The 18361-nt window shown below is 42.0% G+C and overlaps 1 protein-coding gene across 3 annotated transcripts in view; it reads left to right on the top strand.

Moving 5' to 3' along the window:
• Window positions 1-14568, top strand: part of mtss1 (MTSS I-BAR domain containing 1) — a 61825-nt gene extending 47257 nt beyond the window's left edge. The window contains exons 7-16 of one of the 3 annotated variants that reach the window (XM_077013763.1): window positions 743-900; window positions 1545-1652; window positions 1769-1869; window positions 2055-2145; window positions 2412-2534; window positions 3914-4051; window positions 4192-4348; window positions 5151-5177; window positions 5506-5786; window positions 10429-14568. In XM_077013763.1, the coding sequence (XP_076869878.1) occupies window positions 743-900; window positions 1545-1652; window positions 1769-1869; window positions 2055-2145; window positions 2412-2534; window positions 3914-4051; window positions 4192-4348; window positions 5151-5177; window positions 5506-5786; window positions 10429-11184 (1940 nt within the window). In that variant the 3' untranslated portion in view covers window positions 11185-14568. The remainder of the gene's footprint in view (window positions 1-742; window positions 901-1544; window positions 1653-1768; window positions 1870-2054; window positions 2146-2411; window positions 2535-3913; window positions 4052-4191; window positions 4349-5150; window positions 5178-5505; window positions 5787-10428) is intronic. The other 2 variants (XM_077013764.1, XM_077013765.1) reach the window with 2 other exon arrangements.
• The last annotated feature ends 3793 nt before the right edge of the window (window positions 14569-18361 follow it).

Here is an 18361-nt window from a genome sequence, read left to right as displayed (position 1 = left end):
GAACTGTGCAGGTACTGTAGTAGTGTCACATGGACGTGGTGCAGACGGAACTGTGCAGGTACTGTAGTAGTGTCACATGGACGTTGTTGGAATGTTGCTCCACCATATGTGGATATCTCTCAATCCCACGGGCATTTTACGCTGCTCCCCGTTGAAAATAAATGAATGATGGTGAGATTTATGGCGAATTTGCATGCAGGGGATATCGCTCGTTACTGCAGTCACAAGGTTTACCAGTGTTAACACAATTTAGTCTTTTGCCCATATAATTTAACCAAGTTTCTATTACCCCGCAGACTTAAGTGGACAGATGTAATGCAATACTGCCATCTAGTGGTAACGTAGTATATTGTTTAAAAATAGAACATTTTTATAATTTTTGCTTACTTTACAGAGACTCATTATAGGTTTCAGAAAAGTTAAGAGGATTTATTTGTTAGTTATAGCTTATTGTATTGTATGTGATTATATTCAAACTATTATAATTATAGTTTAGGTGTGGAAATACGACAATTACTGTCATGGTCCTGTGGTAGGGAACTGGTCTTGTGACCGGAGGGTCGTGGGTTCGATTCCCAGACCTGAGGCCATGACTGAGGTGCCCTTGAGCAAGGCACCTAACCCCAACTGCTCCCCGGGCGCCGTGCTAGGACTGCCCACCGCTCTGGGCACGTGTGATCCACAGCCCCCTAGTAATCACTAGTGTGTGTGTGTGTGTGTGTGTGTGTGTGTGTGTGTGTAGGGAGGGATGAGGTGCGGTTGCAGTTGGACAGTGCCCTACAGGATGTGAACACTCGCTGTGCTGAGTTAGAGGAGTCTGAGAGGAGATCCGTGTGCCAGGCCCTCATTGAGGAGAGGGCCCGCTTCTGCTCCTTCGTCACCATGCTCACACCCGTCCTGGTGAGTACACGTGTTTCAGTGCACTGAAGAGCACAGTTTACAGAGAAACAACGTTTCAGGAAATTCAGCGGCTGTGCAAGTAATGTGCTTGGTCCAAAATAAATCTTCCTTCCTTCCTTCCTTCCTTCCTCCCTGTCTGTCTCTCTCTCTCATATATATATATATATATATATATATATATATATATATATATATATATATATATATATATATATATATATATACAATATTGCCAAAAGTATTCGATTGCCTTTCTTGATTCACATATGAGCTTTTAGGAGTGAGGAAATTTCACGACTGGATTTGTTGCACAGGTAGCATCCTATCACAGTTCCACACTGGAGTTCCTGAGAGAGACCCATTCTTTCACAAATGTTTGTTAAAACATGCATGCATAGGTGCTTAAATATATACACCTGTGGCTGTGGAAGTGACTGAAACACCTGATTCTGATGATTTGGATGCGTGAGCAAATACTCTTGGCAATATAGTGTGTGTGTGTGTGTGTGTGTGTGTGTGTGTGTGTGTGTTTGTTATAAATGTATTATTCAGTCAGAGGGCTATCTAGTTGGAGAGTGGCTATATGAATAAATGTGAAGACACTGCCATAGTTCTGTTTGCTTGTTTTGTTGTGTTTTCATAAGGATGAAGAGATTACCATGCTTGGTGAGATAACCCACTTACAGTCCATTCTAGAGGATCTTTGCAACCTTACTGCTGATCCCAGCATTCTTCCCCCTGCTAGTGAACAGGTACAACCAGCCAAGTTTCGTACCACCTCTGCCTACAAACTGTTTGCCACCTCCACCCACAGATGCATAGCAACTGAATCTCTCTCCCTCTCCTGCTGCGCTCTCTCCCTCTGTAGGTTATTCTTGACCTAAAGGGCTCAGACACCTACAACTACACATACCAGACTCCGCCTGCATCTCCTAGCAACACGCTGTCACGTAAGAGCAGCATCAGCAGGTGGGTGTCTGTGTGTGAGTGTGAGTGCGTGTGTGTGTGTACGAGTACACCTGCACTTCATTATTCATCCTGTTTGTACAGTTTTTCTTGGCATGATGGACAGATGAATAAAGCCCTCACTTGGAGCTCGTGTTTTGGGTGTTTGACTCTCTCCTTCTCTGTCCACGTGTTGTCTTCGTCTGTAGTACCTACACCTCTGTGCGTCACGTCCCCTCACTGGACTCCATCTCCAGTGCTGTGGATGGCCTGCATTTACGTTCCCAAGAAACAGCACAGGTACAACAACACACACACACACACACACACACAGATACAGATACAGCTGTCCTGCTTGCCTTGTCTTTTACATAGTTTTGCATAGTTCATTGTCTCTCGCTGGGTCATTTGGCTTTTAGCTCGGCTTCTGTCAAAATGTCCAGTATGGAGTCAAGAACCCACACTAACACTGTTCACACGAGGCTATACTTTTCTTCTTCTATTTCCATGCTCTCTCTCTCTCTCTCTCACACACACACTCACTCTTGTCTTTTGCTCCCTCTCAGCGCTCTCGTACTCCTCTCCTCTTGGTGGGGGGCGAGGTGGGCTCTCGCTCCCACAGCGAGGGGAACTCCCCCACAGCCCTGCGCTCAGGCTACCGAGCACCACGCCTACGCCACAGGAAAACTGTGAGCACTACCTCACTGTGGATTAAGTTCCGTGTGGGAGGCTGGGTGTGGGAATAATCATAGCCATTCCTTGTCGTGCATATTGTGTGTCTTCGTCCACGCCCCTGTGCCTGTTGTGTGCCGTGTTCGTTTAGGTGTTTGCATACTGGGTCAGGGATGTAAAGATCACACAGGTTAAAAATAATAATAATAATAAAATGAATTTATAGTTCATAACAAGACAGCAAGTTGTTTGCTGAATCTGCTATACTGGCATATGATTGCTGTAACATCATTTAAACCACATAAGCCTAAACTAACCGGTCCAGTCTGCAGTGCTGGTGCTGTCCCTCAGGACCAGGTAGGACATCTGTGCTCAGTGGGATTCATTCATGATAGAGATGCAAACGGGAAACGCAGGATGCCGAGTATTACGAGCATTAGCCAGTTGTCCTGAAGACACGGGACTGTGCACAGGAGGGATTATATGGCTACAAAGACACAGGTGAACTTCATTGAGGGGAGGTGGTGCAGGCGGAGCTACTGCCGTAGTCATGGCAGCCATGACGTAGCAAGATTGTAGCAATGGCTCCAGTTTGAACTTTTGAGACCAGTTTTTGGTCCTGTTGGAATGCACAATTAAGCATTTGCACACATTTTAGTTCTTAAACTAGTTCCAGTTCTTAAACCTCAGTGTGCATGTTTGTAGTGAATTGTGTGTTGAATGTTTGATGGTGTTTGTAACTTTAGACAGCCCACTTCCCAAGATGATCCAAAAGTCACTTATTCTGTCCTTTTGTCCTTATATAGTAACATCATACATCACAGACAACCTGCCCCAAAGACCTGCTGTAACAGACTGGACAGACTGAACCCTGCTGTAACAGACTGGACAGACTGAACCCTGCTGTAACAGACTGGACAGACTGAACCCTGCTGTGACAGCGTGGGCAGACTGAACCCTGCTGTAACGGCGTGGGCAGACTGAACCCTGCTGTAACGGCGTGGGCAGACTGAACCCTGCTGTGACGGCGTGGGCAGACTGAACCCTGCTGTGGTAACGTGGGCAGACTGAACCCTGCTGTGACGGCGTGGGCAGACTGAACCCTGCTGTGACGGCGTGGGCAGACTGAACCCTGCTGTGACAGTGTCTAGACACTAGGGAGCTGTTTTGAGCTGATAACTGTGCCCTCTCAGTCACGACATTTCATATTAGGTGGCTTGTGGCATGTATGTATTAGCAGAGGATGATGTCATGCTCAATTGTGTAAGTTGGGTCATGTCATTTGGTTTGCAGTGTTGCATGCTGCATACTTAATTTGTGTGTGACCTCTGATCAGCTTGTAAAAAGAGTGTGTGTGTGTGCGTGTGTGTGTGCGTGCGTGCGTGTGTGTGTGTAGGACCACAGTATTGTCAACAGACAGTCCTGGGCAAGTCAGAATGCACCTGGCACAGAGAACGGTACTTCTGTGCCTCCTGCCCACCATGCCTACAGTGGACACGGAGAACGAGTCAGAGCACAGTCCACATCAGGAAAGGTACTACACACACACACACTCACACACTCAGAGTGTAGTTAAAAATCTGGATATGGCTAACAAAGCTAGTAGTGTAGTGTCTGAGTGAATCTGACCTTGTTTTATGCTGCATACTGATTGGCTGTCTGCTCCCCTCCCAGCCGCACACAGCCCGAGAGCAGCTGGCTCTGGCCTTGGGTAGTGGTCTGAACTCAGAAGCTCCTCGCACCAGCCGAGACTCTCTCCACTGCTCCAGTGGATACAGCACTCAGACAACAACGCCATCCTGTTCTGAGGACACTATACCCTCACAGCACGGTGAGTGTACACTGTGGTGGAATTGATGGCACAGAATTCAAGGTCTTATAATATATTAAGCAGTATTTATTTGATAGCAAGAGAGTTACAAAATATAAAAGTATAAAAGTATGATGTGAAGCGTACGCTTAATGCAGTAACTCTGAACTGTCTCTCTCAGTCCAGATTCTTATAGTCAAAGTGTGTGTGTAGAAAAAACTAAGGATGCCTGCTTCCCAGGAGCAGTTATCAGTTTCCCTGTGATTCAACCTTGGGTGCTTAGAAATGGATAAGCAATATTATCACCAACTCTGCTGCTGCACAGAAAACTTCAGTCTTACAGAAAAACATCTTCAATATGGTTACAGTTAATTACTAAGCAGTACTTTTCACACAGACCATGCTATAGTGTCTGCATGGACATGATTAACATGAATCACACATGAACATAATCAATATTTCCTTCACAACACACACACACACACACACACACACACACACACACACACACACACACAGTCCTCTTCAACTGCACATCCCTGGAGATCATGTGTATTTTGGGCCGTTGCCTTTCGCTAATAAGCAAACCTCTTTTTGTGGTCTTTTTTTCTTTTTTAATTACTTTAAGTATATTTTTTGCTGTGGATAGTGCTTTATATCATACAGTGAGATGACTCACTATATGCAGCAATCTGAAGATTATATATGCAACATTTGACACATTTTATGTGGACTAAAATATGGCACCAAATGCCAGATTGCTGTTTGTGTTTCCATGGGGTCTTTCTATACGAGTTAAATGCACTGTATTGTTCTTTTACAGCGATAAAGAAAGAACCACCTCTATATGGTAGGTTTCTTGCTGGTACTGTACAAACTGGATGTGGTTTATCTTATTCTGTTAATCATGAACTATCAAACCTTTTAAAGAAGGCCATGTTCAGTCAAGCAATACCATTGTATACACTTCAAAATGTTGTGTTTGTGCGTGCGTGTGTGTGCGTGTGTGTGTGTGTTCATTTTCATTGAGTCATCGGTGGACAGTTTTCATTGTGCATCCCAGAAAATTCCACTTTGCATGAAAAGCCCTTCAGCTCGTGCCACATGTGAATCCTTAAGCTCATCCTGATGGTGCTCTCCTCACTTCATCTTCCTCCTCTTTCTTTTGTTCTTCTCAGACTACGACTACATCTCTCTCCACGGTGGAGACGATGCCTGCAGCCAGTCGGACTTCGACAAGTCCTGCACGGTCCCACGCAACAGTGACCTCAGCCTCAACTACCGCAACCTCTTCCAGAGCAGGAGGCCGGCCTCCACCGTCAGCCTGCTGGTGGACCCCGAGCTCCTGGCCCGGCAGCCCCACACCGCCACCATCCGCCGCAAGCCCTCCAGCAAACCCAACGTGGCGCGGCGGGGCACCATCAGTGGCGGAGTGCCCATCCCCATCTGTACACCGCAGGTACTTCAGCACGCAGGTCTTCGCTCACGTTCTTTGCCGTTCACACGTGAGCCTAGGTCATGGGTTAAAGTTCTCCACCGCCACGACGGATTTCCGTCATTTTAATCTTTTGGGGGGAAAAAATCCATCAAATCATAATAAACCATACACGCACGCATCTGTTTTGAGGCCGAAATATGATCTTCTCACTGGATCATCAGCGCTGGATGGATGACGGCGGTGTCATTTAATTGACTTGAGGGTCATCCCGCCTTCTGATTTTCGGACATTACATAGAAAAGCTACCTTCCTCCAGCCTTAAGTCCAATTTGTTTTGGTCAGTTTATGTTTTAAACTTGTTTGGTCGTGCTGAAGATATTGCTCCGATTCAATCGACATAAACATCATACAGGTTACAAGGTTCCAGAGTTACGGTTTTTCATGGTTACAACACATGTCCCATTTACTGTATAAAGCCTTGTTTGGACCTAAGTCAGGGGTGGCCAACCCGTCAGAGACCAAGAGCCGCTTTTTTTTTTTTACTGTGTTACGGCAAAGAGCCACATCATACAGGGAAGTTAAAAGTATGTTTAAAAGTTAAAAAGTATTAGCTGCTTGCTAGGCTTGTAAACAAACCGCACACCACGAAGGTGTAGCAGTGTGTCGCCCTCAGAGCTGATGAGGTAACCGGGCCACGACACAGACAGTTAGTGCAGGTGAGAGTGCAGACCTGCTGGGGAGCCGCATGAAACCAGGCAAAGAGCCGCAGGTTGGCCACTCCTAACCTAAGTGGTTCTGCGTCGTAAATGGAACTTGGTCTTTGGTGTGTGCGGAAGAATACACGGTTATGCGGCTCGGGACCGACGAGGACGGCCTCAGGATAGGTGTTAGGATAAGATAACTGTGTACAGTATGTTATTTACGTACAGTATGTACATATGTTCCGATTTACACTGAAAATCGATTTACGACGAATTGACATCGTAATCCGGGGAGCGCCTGTATTTCAGACATCGGAAGAGCTTCAGATAAATTCAGTATTTTATCTTTATTCTGATGAAATTAAATTTTTATCAGAAATAAAGTTTTTTTTTTTTTTTGAGCCGGTACAGGTGGTCAGACAATCTGGTTCATTATGGCCGCCTGTATCTTGCGGCGTAAGGTGTAATACATGAACAAAAGCACATAATTTATATCCTAATAAACCAACACAAAATATTTATTAAATATTTTATATATTAAAACTAACTACACTGCTCAAAAAAATAAAGGGAACACTCAAATAACACATCCTAGATCTGAATGAATGAAATATTCTCATTGAATACTTTGTTCTGTACAAAGTTGAATGTGCTGACAACAAAATCAAGTAATTAATAAATAATTAATGAGTTAATCATGCCTGTTTTTAACATAGTATCTAGTTATGTTAACAGAATCTTTGGGTTACAGCATTTTCTCAGAATATTATTATTATAGAATTTTGTTTTATTTTTTATTTGACCATAATGATTACCTGACTTATTTATTAATTAATTTAAAGATTAATCATTAGATATTCATTCATTCATTCATTTTGAATATTATAATGTCCATACTATTAACTGACTATATTTCAATTGTTTTTTTTTGTAGTGAAATATAGAAGTTATGGTTATTAATATTGTATAATCTCTCCACTAGGGATGCAAATTATCGATTAATTCATTAATCGTTAGTTGATTGATCTTATCGATCGACTTTCGATTAATCGATAAGCGGCGTTTTCCACCTGAATTTCAGTGTTTCAATAGGGCTTTTAAAAATATTAGCTAAATATACTGCTCAAAAAAATTAAGGGAACACTAAAATAACACATCCTAGATCTCAATTAATAAAAATCTTTGAAATCAGTTGAAAATCTCTCATTTCTACCCGTTGTCTGTTCCATTTGCACAAGAGCAGTTGAAATTGATTCACAATCAGTGTTGTTTCCTATCTGAACACGGAGTGTGGATGACTTGGAGTTACATTGTGTTGTTTAAGTGTTCCCTTTATTTTTTTTGAGCAGTGTAGTTAAAACACTTTGGACAAAAAGTATATATTATATTATTATAATTATATTGTATTATATGATATATTGCTCAAGTAATTATGCATTAGGAATTTTTTATGGTAGGCTATAACAAAATACATTCTTTCATTTTAAAAAGGAATAAATTAAGGACTGGCTCCGTTCTTGCATTTGAAACATTAGACATTTTTAAAAATGTAAAAAAAAAATTTAAAGAAGATATTAAATAGAGAGCCAAACAGAATATTATTGAGCCTATGCTTGGACAATGTTTCTAGCGTTGTAGTGAACACATGCTGTAATGCGACCGGAGAATGCCCAAGTTTCCACAACATCATTGAGCTTGTCAGTTAAACTGTCACCGGTGTGTCTGTCCGACATGTTTGACATGCACTGCAGATTTTAGCTGCCAGTTCTCGTCAGTGTAGTGGCACGTCACGGTAATGTAACTTTATGTTGTTAGAGTCGTCCAACAATCTGTTGTAAGGGCTACAGCAGTAGTTGTAGCTAGCTTTGTTTTAGCTCACTCTTCATTTTTCATAGCGAGCTTCGAAAACGCTCGCCTTCCCAGTGTAGCTGTGATTTTAGGTTGACCAGGTGCACTGGTGATATGCAGGACAGCTGCATGCATGGTGTTCAAATGATAATTGAGTGAGCTAGTGGAACTGTTGTACTTCAATACCGCATTACACAGAGAACATTTGACTTCTTAGCCTAAATTAACAATGTTGAAATTGTAGCGACTACTACTCCTCGCAGCGAGTTCCCTAACAGACAGGCACTTGGCCCTTTAAGTGACACTGGGAGAGCGGCGCCTGCGCGCGCCAGGGGAGGGGAAGAGAACAGTGCTATTGTTTGAGTTGCGTGGAAAATAAAGTTTCCCTCCTCGGGATTTTCTGGATTACGCAGTTTCTGCCTCGTTTCCCGAACCCGCTTCAAAATGGTCCCACACCGCACGTCTTTTCGCCCGCTTCATTTTGTTTTCCACTCTGGTCTTTCGCGACACGTGTTCACCTCTCGTTCTTACACTCTGTTCAAGTTACTACAGGAGCGCTCTCTAACGATTAATCGTGATTAATACATTTTGATCGAGTAACGTCTTAATCGACAATTAATCGAAAGTCAATTAATCATTTGCATCCCTACTCTCCACCGATCACAGTCTTTTCTTCATTTAGCTTTAATACAGTCAGAGAAAAAAGGCGCATTTTTCTTCCATTTAAAATGTCATTTTTTTTTCCTAAACCAATCTTAACATGGATGGTGGTGTTCTGTTTGTATAAAGGCTCTATCCAGTGGTGTGAATTTGCCATTTTTGGATATTTAATATTTTTGTAACATACCTACGTAAAGCAGGTAATCTTACTGCTTATGTTTTTGTGATAGTGAATCTGATAAAAACGAGAACTTCATACCTACCTAAAGGTTCTAGAGTTCTGCAGTCACATAATCAGAACATAGCATTGAAGACACTGTCTTATATTATTTCTTTCTGTAATTCCAGAGTATCAAAGTAGTATCAAAGTAGTTTCAGATGAGTTTAGAGGGCCTGTCCTCTCGTCCAAGGACCCCAGTGAATCAGGTCCATCATTACTCACAGCCCAGTCCATTAGCAGCAAAATTCACCAAAATAGTTCAAACCCCTGTGTTCCATTTGCCTTGTGACATCTTTAGGATATTTTGCATAACTTGGTTCGAAGCAGATAGGAGCAGCACAAACAGACTGATGCCCCCATGTGGTGGAATAGCTGCTAACAGACGCTGGCTTGATCAGCCCAGTCCCATGGGTCACATTTACGTTGTCTTGTGAACGTTTTTACAGTTACAAGCAACTAACCAATATCTAATAACTAAACAACAACTAACCAACTTTACCAACAGTAAAGTTGTCACTAGGGGTGTGACGATACACTAGTCACGAGTGGGTTCACAAGAACGAGACGAGATTTTAAGAAAACTAAAATGACATATTATATGACTGGACAACAGACTTTTATTTAAATAGACTTTTAGTTGCACATGCATTTTGAAATGTTTTATTATAACTCTTAACATGCATGATGTAAGCATGAACTTTTAATAAACTTCTTCCTCTATAAATTGAAATTAAAATAAAATTTCATAAAAGATAAAATAAATAAAATTTAATATTTCTCCAATATTATCTCCAATAATAAATATCTCCAATATTATGTGCAAAACAAAGTTCTTCTCTGTCAATACAGAGTGCAATATAGAGAAATATTGCTGAGTTACATCTTGCGAGATCTCGTCACACCCCTAGTTGTCACCATTCTTAAATTCACCTACACATATCAACACAATTCCAAAGTGATAGAACACACTCTCCAAAATACCCTACAGTAAAAAATGATAACTGCATTTTTATGAAACTACAATTAACAGTATGTTATAAATAAAACGGTTCTAAATCGGAAAGATCTGTTGTACTTACATAATAAGAATCCTTTGTGTTGGTTATTGTCTCTGACCTCATTAGTATACAGTCTTGTCGAGGGGTGCTAATGAGTTGCTAATCTATATATAATCTATTACTCTTATGTTTTAATGTAGACCACAGAGTAACGGTCGGCTCCATCTCTTTTGTAGGTGCCTCTGAAGGCATCTGTGTCCACAGCAGGTTTGGGTCCGGGCCGTAACGAGAGTGAAGAGGCTGTAAACGTGCCTCCCCTGTCTCAAACGCACCAGCCGCCCACCTCAGACTTGGCCCACGCCAGACACTCTCTCTGCACATCCACCCAGAGCCTGAGCGCAGTGCCACCTCCGTACTACGCCATGTTCCCCGGGCCTCCACTAGGGGGCGGGGGTGAGCAGCTCTATCAGATGAGCAAGCAGCAGCAGTATGTGTTACACCAGCAGCAGCAGAGACAGTATCATCAGCAGTTTCAGCAGCCCCAGCACAACCAACAACCGCTACAGAAACAGCACAGCCAAGCACAACTGCACCGTCCACAGCACAGCCAAGCACAGCTGCAGGAGTTACAGCACAGTCAAGCCCTACAGCAGCAACAGCAGCTACAGCAGCACCACTACAGCCTGCAGCAGTACCATCAGCTGCCCCAGCACAAGCCCCCCCTGCACACACAGCTCCCCAAACAGCCCCACCCCGCCCAGCATCACCCACAACAGCAGCAGGGGCAGCAGGACGGGCCCCAGCGCTCCACTGCCCCACACGGCTGCTCCGCCGGGCCCTCCCAGGGCGTGACCCCAGGCGTGGCCCCGGGCTCCGCCCACACGTCTGGGGGAGGAGACATGCTGAGCATGATCCGCAGGGGTGTGAAGCTCCGCCGGACACTGACCAACGATCGCTCAGCACCTCTCATCACCACCAACTACCTGAGCTGAGCGTGCTGGTGTGGGCTGGGCTCCCGTCTCCAGCGAGGGCGTGTCTCCAGCGAGGGCGTGTCTCCAGCGAGGACGTGTCTCCAGCGAGGGCGTGTCTCCAGCGAGGGCGTGTTTTAAGGGAAGATCAGCTACACTGTGCTCAAATAATGGGAACTTGATGGCAGCACCTCTCAGTCACTGCCGTCTCCGTATGAATGTCCACACTCGATAAATTAAAGATAATCTGTAGGGTGTGTTTGTGTGTGTATAGACACAAAGTGAGGATTGGAGCTTAAGATGTATTAAAATGAATTGTTTATACTGAGTAAGCAATGTTTCTTTCCTCAGTCTTATGTACTGTTATGGTCAGAAAGAACATCTTAGTTTGTATGTACAAAGGAAAGACTTTACTGTAATTTTTTTTCGTTGGTTGTTTTCTTAGTTTTATTAGACTAAGTGAGTCTTGAGCATCTATTTTTGTATAGTTTTATCTGCAGGGTAATATGGCCCCGCTGCCTTTATCTGCCCAAAGACTACTGTGGATTGGGGGGGCAGCTGGTATGATGACTGCAGGGCTGCAGAAGTGAACCGTTTTTCTCTTGGTTGTAACTGAAAGTGTGAGGCATCACTGTGGCTGTTATTTGTGACCTTATTTTCTTTGGAATAGTACAAATCATTTGAACCCTGTTCATCAAAATTTTGAAGCCTCAGAACACTTGAACCTCCAAGTTCTTCGTTATTTGTTCGACTGTACCCGAAAGGCAGGAAACGGGACTCTTCAGAACATTTCTGTCCAATTGCTTCAAAAGTGGATTGCAGGGTTGGAAATGTCTAAAATAGTTGAGATTGGACATTTTTCTGTTTCCAAAGACTCAGAGTAGATGCTGAATTCCTGCGCTATTTTATTTCTGAAATTTGGTTATTTAAATAATTCTTGAGTTTGTCGATTTATATAATTGTTTTCTGAAATAGTTGAGGTCTTTTTTTGCATTTTTAAAAGAGGCATTCAGGTTAATGCTATGAAATGTTAAGGTTATAAATTGCACAGAGCCAAGGACATAATTAAAGAATTAGCATCTACTGTTTAGATTTTACACCGGCAAGTAAGCCTGTTATGATTTAGAAATGTTTTGTATTAGAGCAATATATACGTGTTCACAACTTTCTTGAAGAAATTATTATTAATCTACAGAACAATGTAACTTGGTTTTGTTTGCTGTTGGATGTTGCGATTCCCCTTGGTGAGGGCCAGTTCAGTCTTCCTCCCGTGTCCTTTGAGACTCGCACGCGCCAAACTGATCGAATGGAACAGCAGAGCGTAAAAGAAACGGTTGCAATTAAATCTCACGCCCATTTTCCGCTGCAAACACCGAGCTTCTCCCAAGCGGCCTTGAAAGCTTTTACAACGGAAAATCAGCAGTTGGACGCACTCTCTTCCTGGCATGCTTTCGAAACCTGACGGACTCAATACTGACATCGAAGAACTATGGCAGTAATGTCTGCATTGTGGTCTCATAATGTTCTGTGGTTTTGAAATGTTGAGAGATGCGATATTGTTTGGAATGATTCTTTTTTTGTTTCCACTGTACATTTATGCTTTTGTATTTTTTCTTCTCTGTTGTCCTTGGCATTTGAGACAAAGTCTTTTATAAGATGTGCTGTAAAGAAATATGTTTTATGTCGTTCTTCTGCCGAAATTCTTACATTTTAAGTTTCTTTTGTTTAATGCATATTTATCTACATTTTTTATTTGATGCATTTCCTGAAAAGTTGGTTTGATGCAAGACCTACTTTGGGGGTTTCTGGTTGGACTAGTTACTCTCATGGTAGTTGTAGTTCCTCTTGTTTGTTGGCCTAATTCTCACACACACACAGTGATGGATGTCACCTTGCATTTTCATCTGGCCACCATTTTCCGACATTGTGAGCTTTGTGTCAGTGTAAAGGCTCTCTAGTATTAGTAAAGCTGATGTCCATTTGCATGTGTGGCCTAATTTGGGTGAGAAGTGAATTTGAAATTCCTGTCATAGCTGTCATTTTAACCAGGCCATAACAAGTTTAAGTAAGGCGTTTTGTATTAATTTGTCAGAGTATCATCGTATTCGCAACAGAAGAACCCCAGAAATAATGCTTTATATATTGGTATATTCATATTGATTCGCTAATAGCCACACAGTCTGTAGAGTTTTTTGTATAGCCTGATTAGGCCTGTGTGGGTTGAATCTGCTTTGAGACGGTTTTGTTTGAGTTTCACAGTGGAACAATGGTAAATTTTCTCATGTTTCATCAGCCCTACTCCATTCTGTCTTCTCTTCAAAATGACAAGATGGTCTGAACACGTGGACATACACATGCAAGATCGTGTGAGGGACATTTGAGTAATTTCTGTTTGCTTTTCCATTGTTTCTTCCTATTTATCTTAGACCCGAAAACTTAAACATACCACATCGCTCTTGCTCTCTGTCTCTATCTCTCTATCTCGCGCTCTCTAAGATTAGTTTGCAGCTACGCCAGGATTACCCCCCAGTTGCTATGATTACCCCCCAGTTGCTATGATTCTGTCCTACTGCTCTTAATACACATTAGCGGAATCTAGACAGTCTGGGCTAATTCATTATATATATTCATTTATAAAAACTTATTTTGAACCCCATTAGCACCCCAATGTGTGTCAAGGCAAGCTCAAATGTACTTGATTTTGCAGCAGATTATGAACAGATCAGAGTCCAGGTCCCATTTATACAAATCTTAATTTTAGGGCAAAACACTGTGTTCATATTGGATTTCAGAGGCCTATAGATTGCCTAAAGGGATTTTCTGAATGGATTCCTTTTAAACTACCAAACGCCTCTGAACAGAAGGATGAGATTGTTGGCAGGGGAGTCAGTTCCTCTCGGGTGTGACCAGTGCACAGTGGAATAAATGGAACGAAGAGAATGTGAGAGATGTGAGAAACAGGGAGTTCACTTTCACACAACTCTGGAATGTCCAACTCCTCATCTGCTAAAACTAATTAGCTAAACAGCTTTTAGTTCATTCCCAACTACACCACCTCCCCCCACTGTAAGTAGCACTCACATTAGTATTGGCCCTGCCCAACATTTTCCTCTTGTCCAGTGTCAATGCATCAAATTTCAAAATCACTCTCATTGAGGGAAAAATGCTGGTTCTGGATCTTGGAGGTCTGTTTTGAGTATTTATATTGAAGACTAACATGCCACAGTACTTGAACAGAAAGCTCTCGGTTCTTTTTTTGCCTGGTTGGTGTAACGGAGAGTTGATCTCTCTGTGTTTTAGATCTCTTCCTCTCTGTGCAATGCTGACTGTCTAATTGTCTGTGTAGTCAATGCTGAAGCCTTAAAATGAAATATGGGATTTGAAAATATAACATTGTTCGAAAAGAGAGATTATCGACTTACTCGAGTCCATTATTGAGTTCTGTGATTCAGCTGAACTGTATTCTCTCACTACTCCACTCACTATCATGGAAAATTACCATGTGACAGCGAATAGCCTTTTAATATGCAGTCTAATTGTGGAGATAATATTTAATTATGAAATGCAGTAATGACAGGACACCAATATCAAAATTGTCAATCAGCAAATTATCTAAATCCTATTTGAATGACTCAAATGCATGTGAGATGATGTCAGAGACTCTGTTGTTTACACTAGCTGTATATTATACCTTAAGGCTATGACTCATTCTGCATCACCCAGATTCTATTGGACAGCGAAGAGACGAATCATCGTGACCGTGCATGTTTAGGTGCTCTGTGAGTCTGCTAATCCTGTTAACCCTGTGATCTCATCATATCTAAATACCGTGCGGTATTGCACTGCTATTTCACCTCTTTGGGCTCACTATCCACAAACCCTTCTCATGAACACAAGAGGTCGCTGTTTGCCGTTGGCCAAATCTTCCGTCATTACCAGTAAAACGACGTTGCTTCCCGTAGACCGCTCGGAATCCAGTCTGAATCATTCAGGTAATAGTAAGATTTATACTGTAACCCAACGTATGTTGGGTGCTGCTGTTTGAAACATCGGAGATGCTCCAGAAATATGCAGAATATTATTTTTTCTATATTGAATAACTTGAATATTGAACTCATGATGCCTCAGTTACTGTAGATGATTGAGGTCTAGACTAAATGCCATTAATGTGTGTGAGTCATGAGTAAGGGCAAACCTCAGCACTCTCACTTTTCTGTTATTTATTTATTTATTTATTTGCCACCTCCTCCTTCACTTCCTTTGTTTGCATCTATTCCAGTTGGTTTTCACCATTTGGGAATGATGTCTGGGAAAGGTTAAGAGCTATTGTTCATAGCCGCATCCTTTAAAGCAGAGAGATTAGGGCTGGTGTGCTTTACAGGGAGTGACTGCTCTTGTGTACTTACTGAGTCATTTCTGTTAGCCATCACTATTGGCCTTCTGCCACAGAACATAACACCAAAGAGTTTTTATCTCTTACCTGTGTGTGTGTTAACATGTGGTGTGCAGAAATGTACCCAGGGAGTGTGTCCCATTTTGAATGAGTAATAAAGTTTATTACACTATTTCCCTCCAAATGATCTGTCAGTACTATACTGGCATTCAACATGGATGGTTACCTCCTGAATAACAGTAGTACTAGGTCAAAATAACAGAAGAATGTAACACATGCTTCGAGGAATAGCCATTTAGTCTGATTGATGTTAATGTCACTCCTGTAAGGACATCCATTCAGTCTGCGGGTCTCTTGTTCACTTTACTCCAGATATCAAATAACACTTGGATTACTTTCAGATGTTAAAAGGTTAATGTGAAGCTGTCCATGTTTATGCCTACTGTACGATACTAAATAACCTCACATGTCACCCTTAGCATTTGAAGTCACTAAATACGACATGACTAATGGTGTGTGTGCTATTAAATAGGATGGTGTTATTGGTCTGTGAGAGTGTGACTTCTAATGAAAAAAAAACTTTGTCCTCTGCCAAATAGGAGGTGTGAGTCAGTGCTGATCACCGTGGAGATCCCAGTGGACTGGTGGAGGGGGGGGGCATACTGGGTTTCTATCTTCAACCATCATCTACTGGGCTGTACTGGACTATTTGGCTAAGTGAACTATTACTGTGGTGGTAGTCACTGGTTCTTCCTGTTTCCAGATGCTCCATGAGTAAACTTATGTCTGGTTGTCTCTTCTGATGTTTTGCCAGAGTCCACAAACTGCTATTTCCGAAATAGAGTTCATCATTTCCTCTTAACCCTTACGAGGTCCGAACAGCAAATGGAACAGACTGAGGAATGTATCTGCGAATGTCACATGGCAAAATCTCTAGTTCAGTTTCTTAACTGTGTAGTCCTGATTTACTTCCTAACACAATAAACTTAGTTTATTCAGTATAGTCATTTACTGTTATTCTCTGCTATTGTTTTAAAGGAGATTTTTCATGTGCTATATTTTTAGTCCACACAGACATTATGTATGTTTAAAGATAAGTATAAAGTATTATTTTACAATAGGCATTTCACAGTTTAGATACATCTCTTAAATGACCTGTAAAACTATCAGGTAAGACAATATGTTAGATATTCAATTACCCTATTTTTAAATATTGAAAATTGAGCTTCTGATTTTCAGACTTATAGAAGCATCTCTTACCATAACAATTAAATTGAGTTATGGTAAATGTAATGATATATGAGAATTTATTTTTGGCATGACTCCTGCCAGTAATCTTTCATGTATACTCTTTAGAGCGCGCGGCTGTGATTTGTGAGGTTATCTTAAAATCTTTGCTTTTGTTCAGTCTTTGCACTGTTTGTTCTTAAATTCTTAGCTATTTTAAACTGTGGCCAGGAACATTAGTTCATAAAACAGGTAAGTACAGTTAATAAAAAATCAGCACAGAGGTGTAGCTAAGAGACCATGCTAACCCCTACAGCATACCTGTGGTAAAACTTTGAAAATGGAGGAAGTGACTTTTGCTCCTGCCTATCTATGCTGCTGCCAGGATCACAGCCTCTGCTCAGTCATATGACATAATGATAGGACAACTCACCATTCTTACTTGTGGATGTGGACCAACTTATAACATTTGTATGATCAGATTCAGTGTTCAGAAATGAATCAGTTGTTTTACAGTATCTTTCAGGCTGGGCTTTGTCTTAGTTTGGTTTGTATTGGGAGGTTTTTTTTTTGTAGTGTTCTCACATTGCAATAAAGTTCAGGACGAATGGTTTCAATGATATGAATAAGTGTGATAAAATGACTTTACAATATGTGGCTAAGTGTTATACAGTCAATGATTTAACTGAGTTTTGCTATTAACAAAGAGACACCACTTCATTTTATTGCCAGTGAAGGAGTTAGTATCCTGTATTAGTTTGTCTGTGGGACCTGTGGCAGTTCCAAACTTTCTCAGGAAAAATAGATAAAAAAAAAAAGAAAACAAAAGCATTTCTTCACTGTGAGGTAGCTTTCCCGCCAAAAGACAGCTGGCCCTTCTGTAGCCGTGGAAACCGAAACATGTTGCTGTTAGACACGTGAGTCGATGAGTGGGCGTGTCCTGAAAGCAGAGAACAACAGATTTTGTGTGTGTGTGGTTTGAAAACTGAGATGTGTGAACATATTGTACATGTGTGGATACTAAGTTAGTGAAGTTTGGCCTACCCCCACAAGTCTTATTTACCACTTCCTCTCTCAGTTCTCCCCGACTTCGTTGAGGAACTTAACAATGGAACACACCACTCGCTTAAAATACTTAACAACCTCTGTCATACAACAAACACTGCCATTGGTCTATAAGATTAGTCAGAAAGACACATCATGATACACTTGAGTGTGCATGTGAGAGTGCTAATCTTCACAGCCAGACATGGAAACCAGAGTCAAATTCAGTCAGTGGTCCTGAGATTCCAAGCTTCAGTCACAACTTTATAATCTGGCCATGTGTAGATGACTATATGCATATGTTACTGTTCATAAAGGCAGGGCATGATAAAAGCCCGGTGTTGATGCTAGAGTACATCTGCTGGAGGGAGGTGTTTGTGTCCTCTAAGCCATCACAGTGAGGTAAACACATCCACCACGGTGCGTCCAGCAGCTCTCCCCCTGTCCCAGTGTGCCCACAGCGTGCTGGTGTTATCTTTCAGAGGGAGGCGGGTGGAGAGTGTGTGTTTGTAGCTCTCTGTAGTAGCGCAGCCTCGC

Source organism: Brachyhypopomus gauderio, chromosome 8 (assembly GCF_052324685.1).
Source record: "Brachyhypopomus gauderio isolate BG-103 chromosome 8, BGAUD_0.2, whole genome shotgun sequence".
In the NCBI taxonomy this organism is placed as follows: Eukaryota; Metazoa; Chordata; class Actinopteri; order Gymnotiformes; family Hypopomidae; genus Brachyhypopomus; species Brachyhypopomus gauderio.
This window is presented reverse-complemented; position numbering and strand designations above follow the sequence as displayed.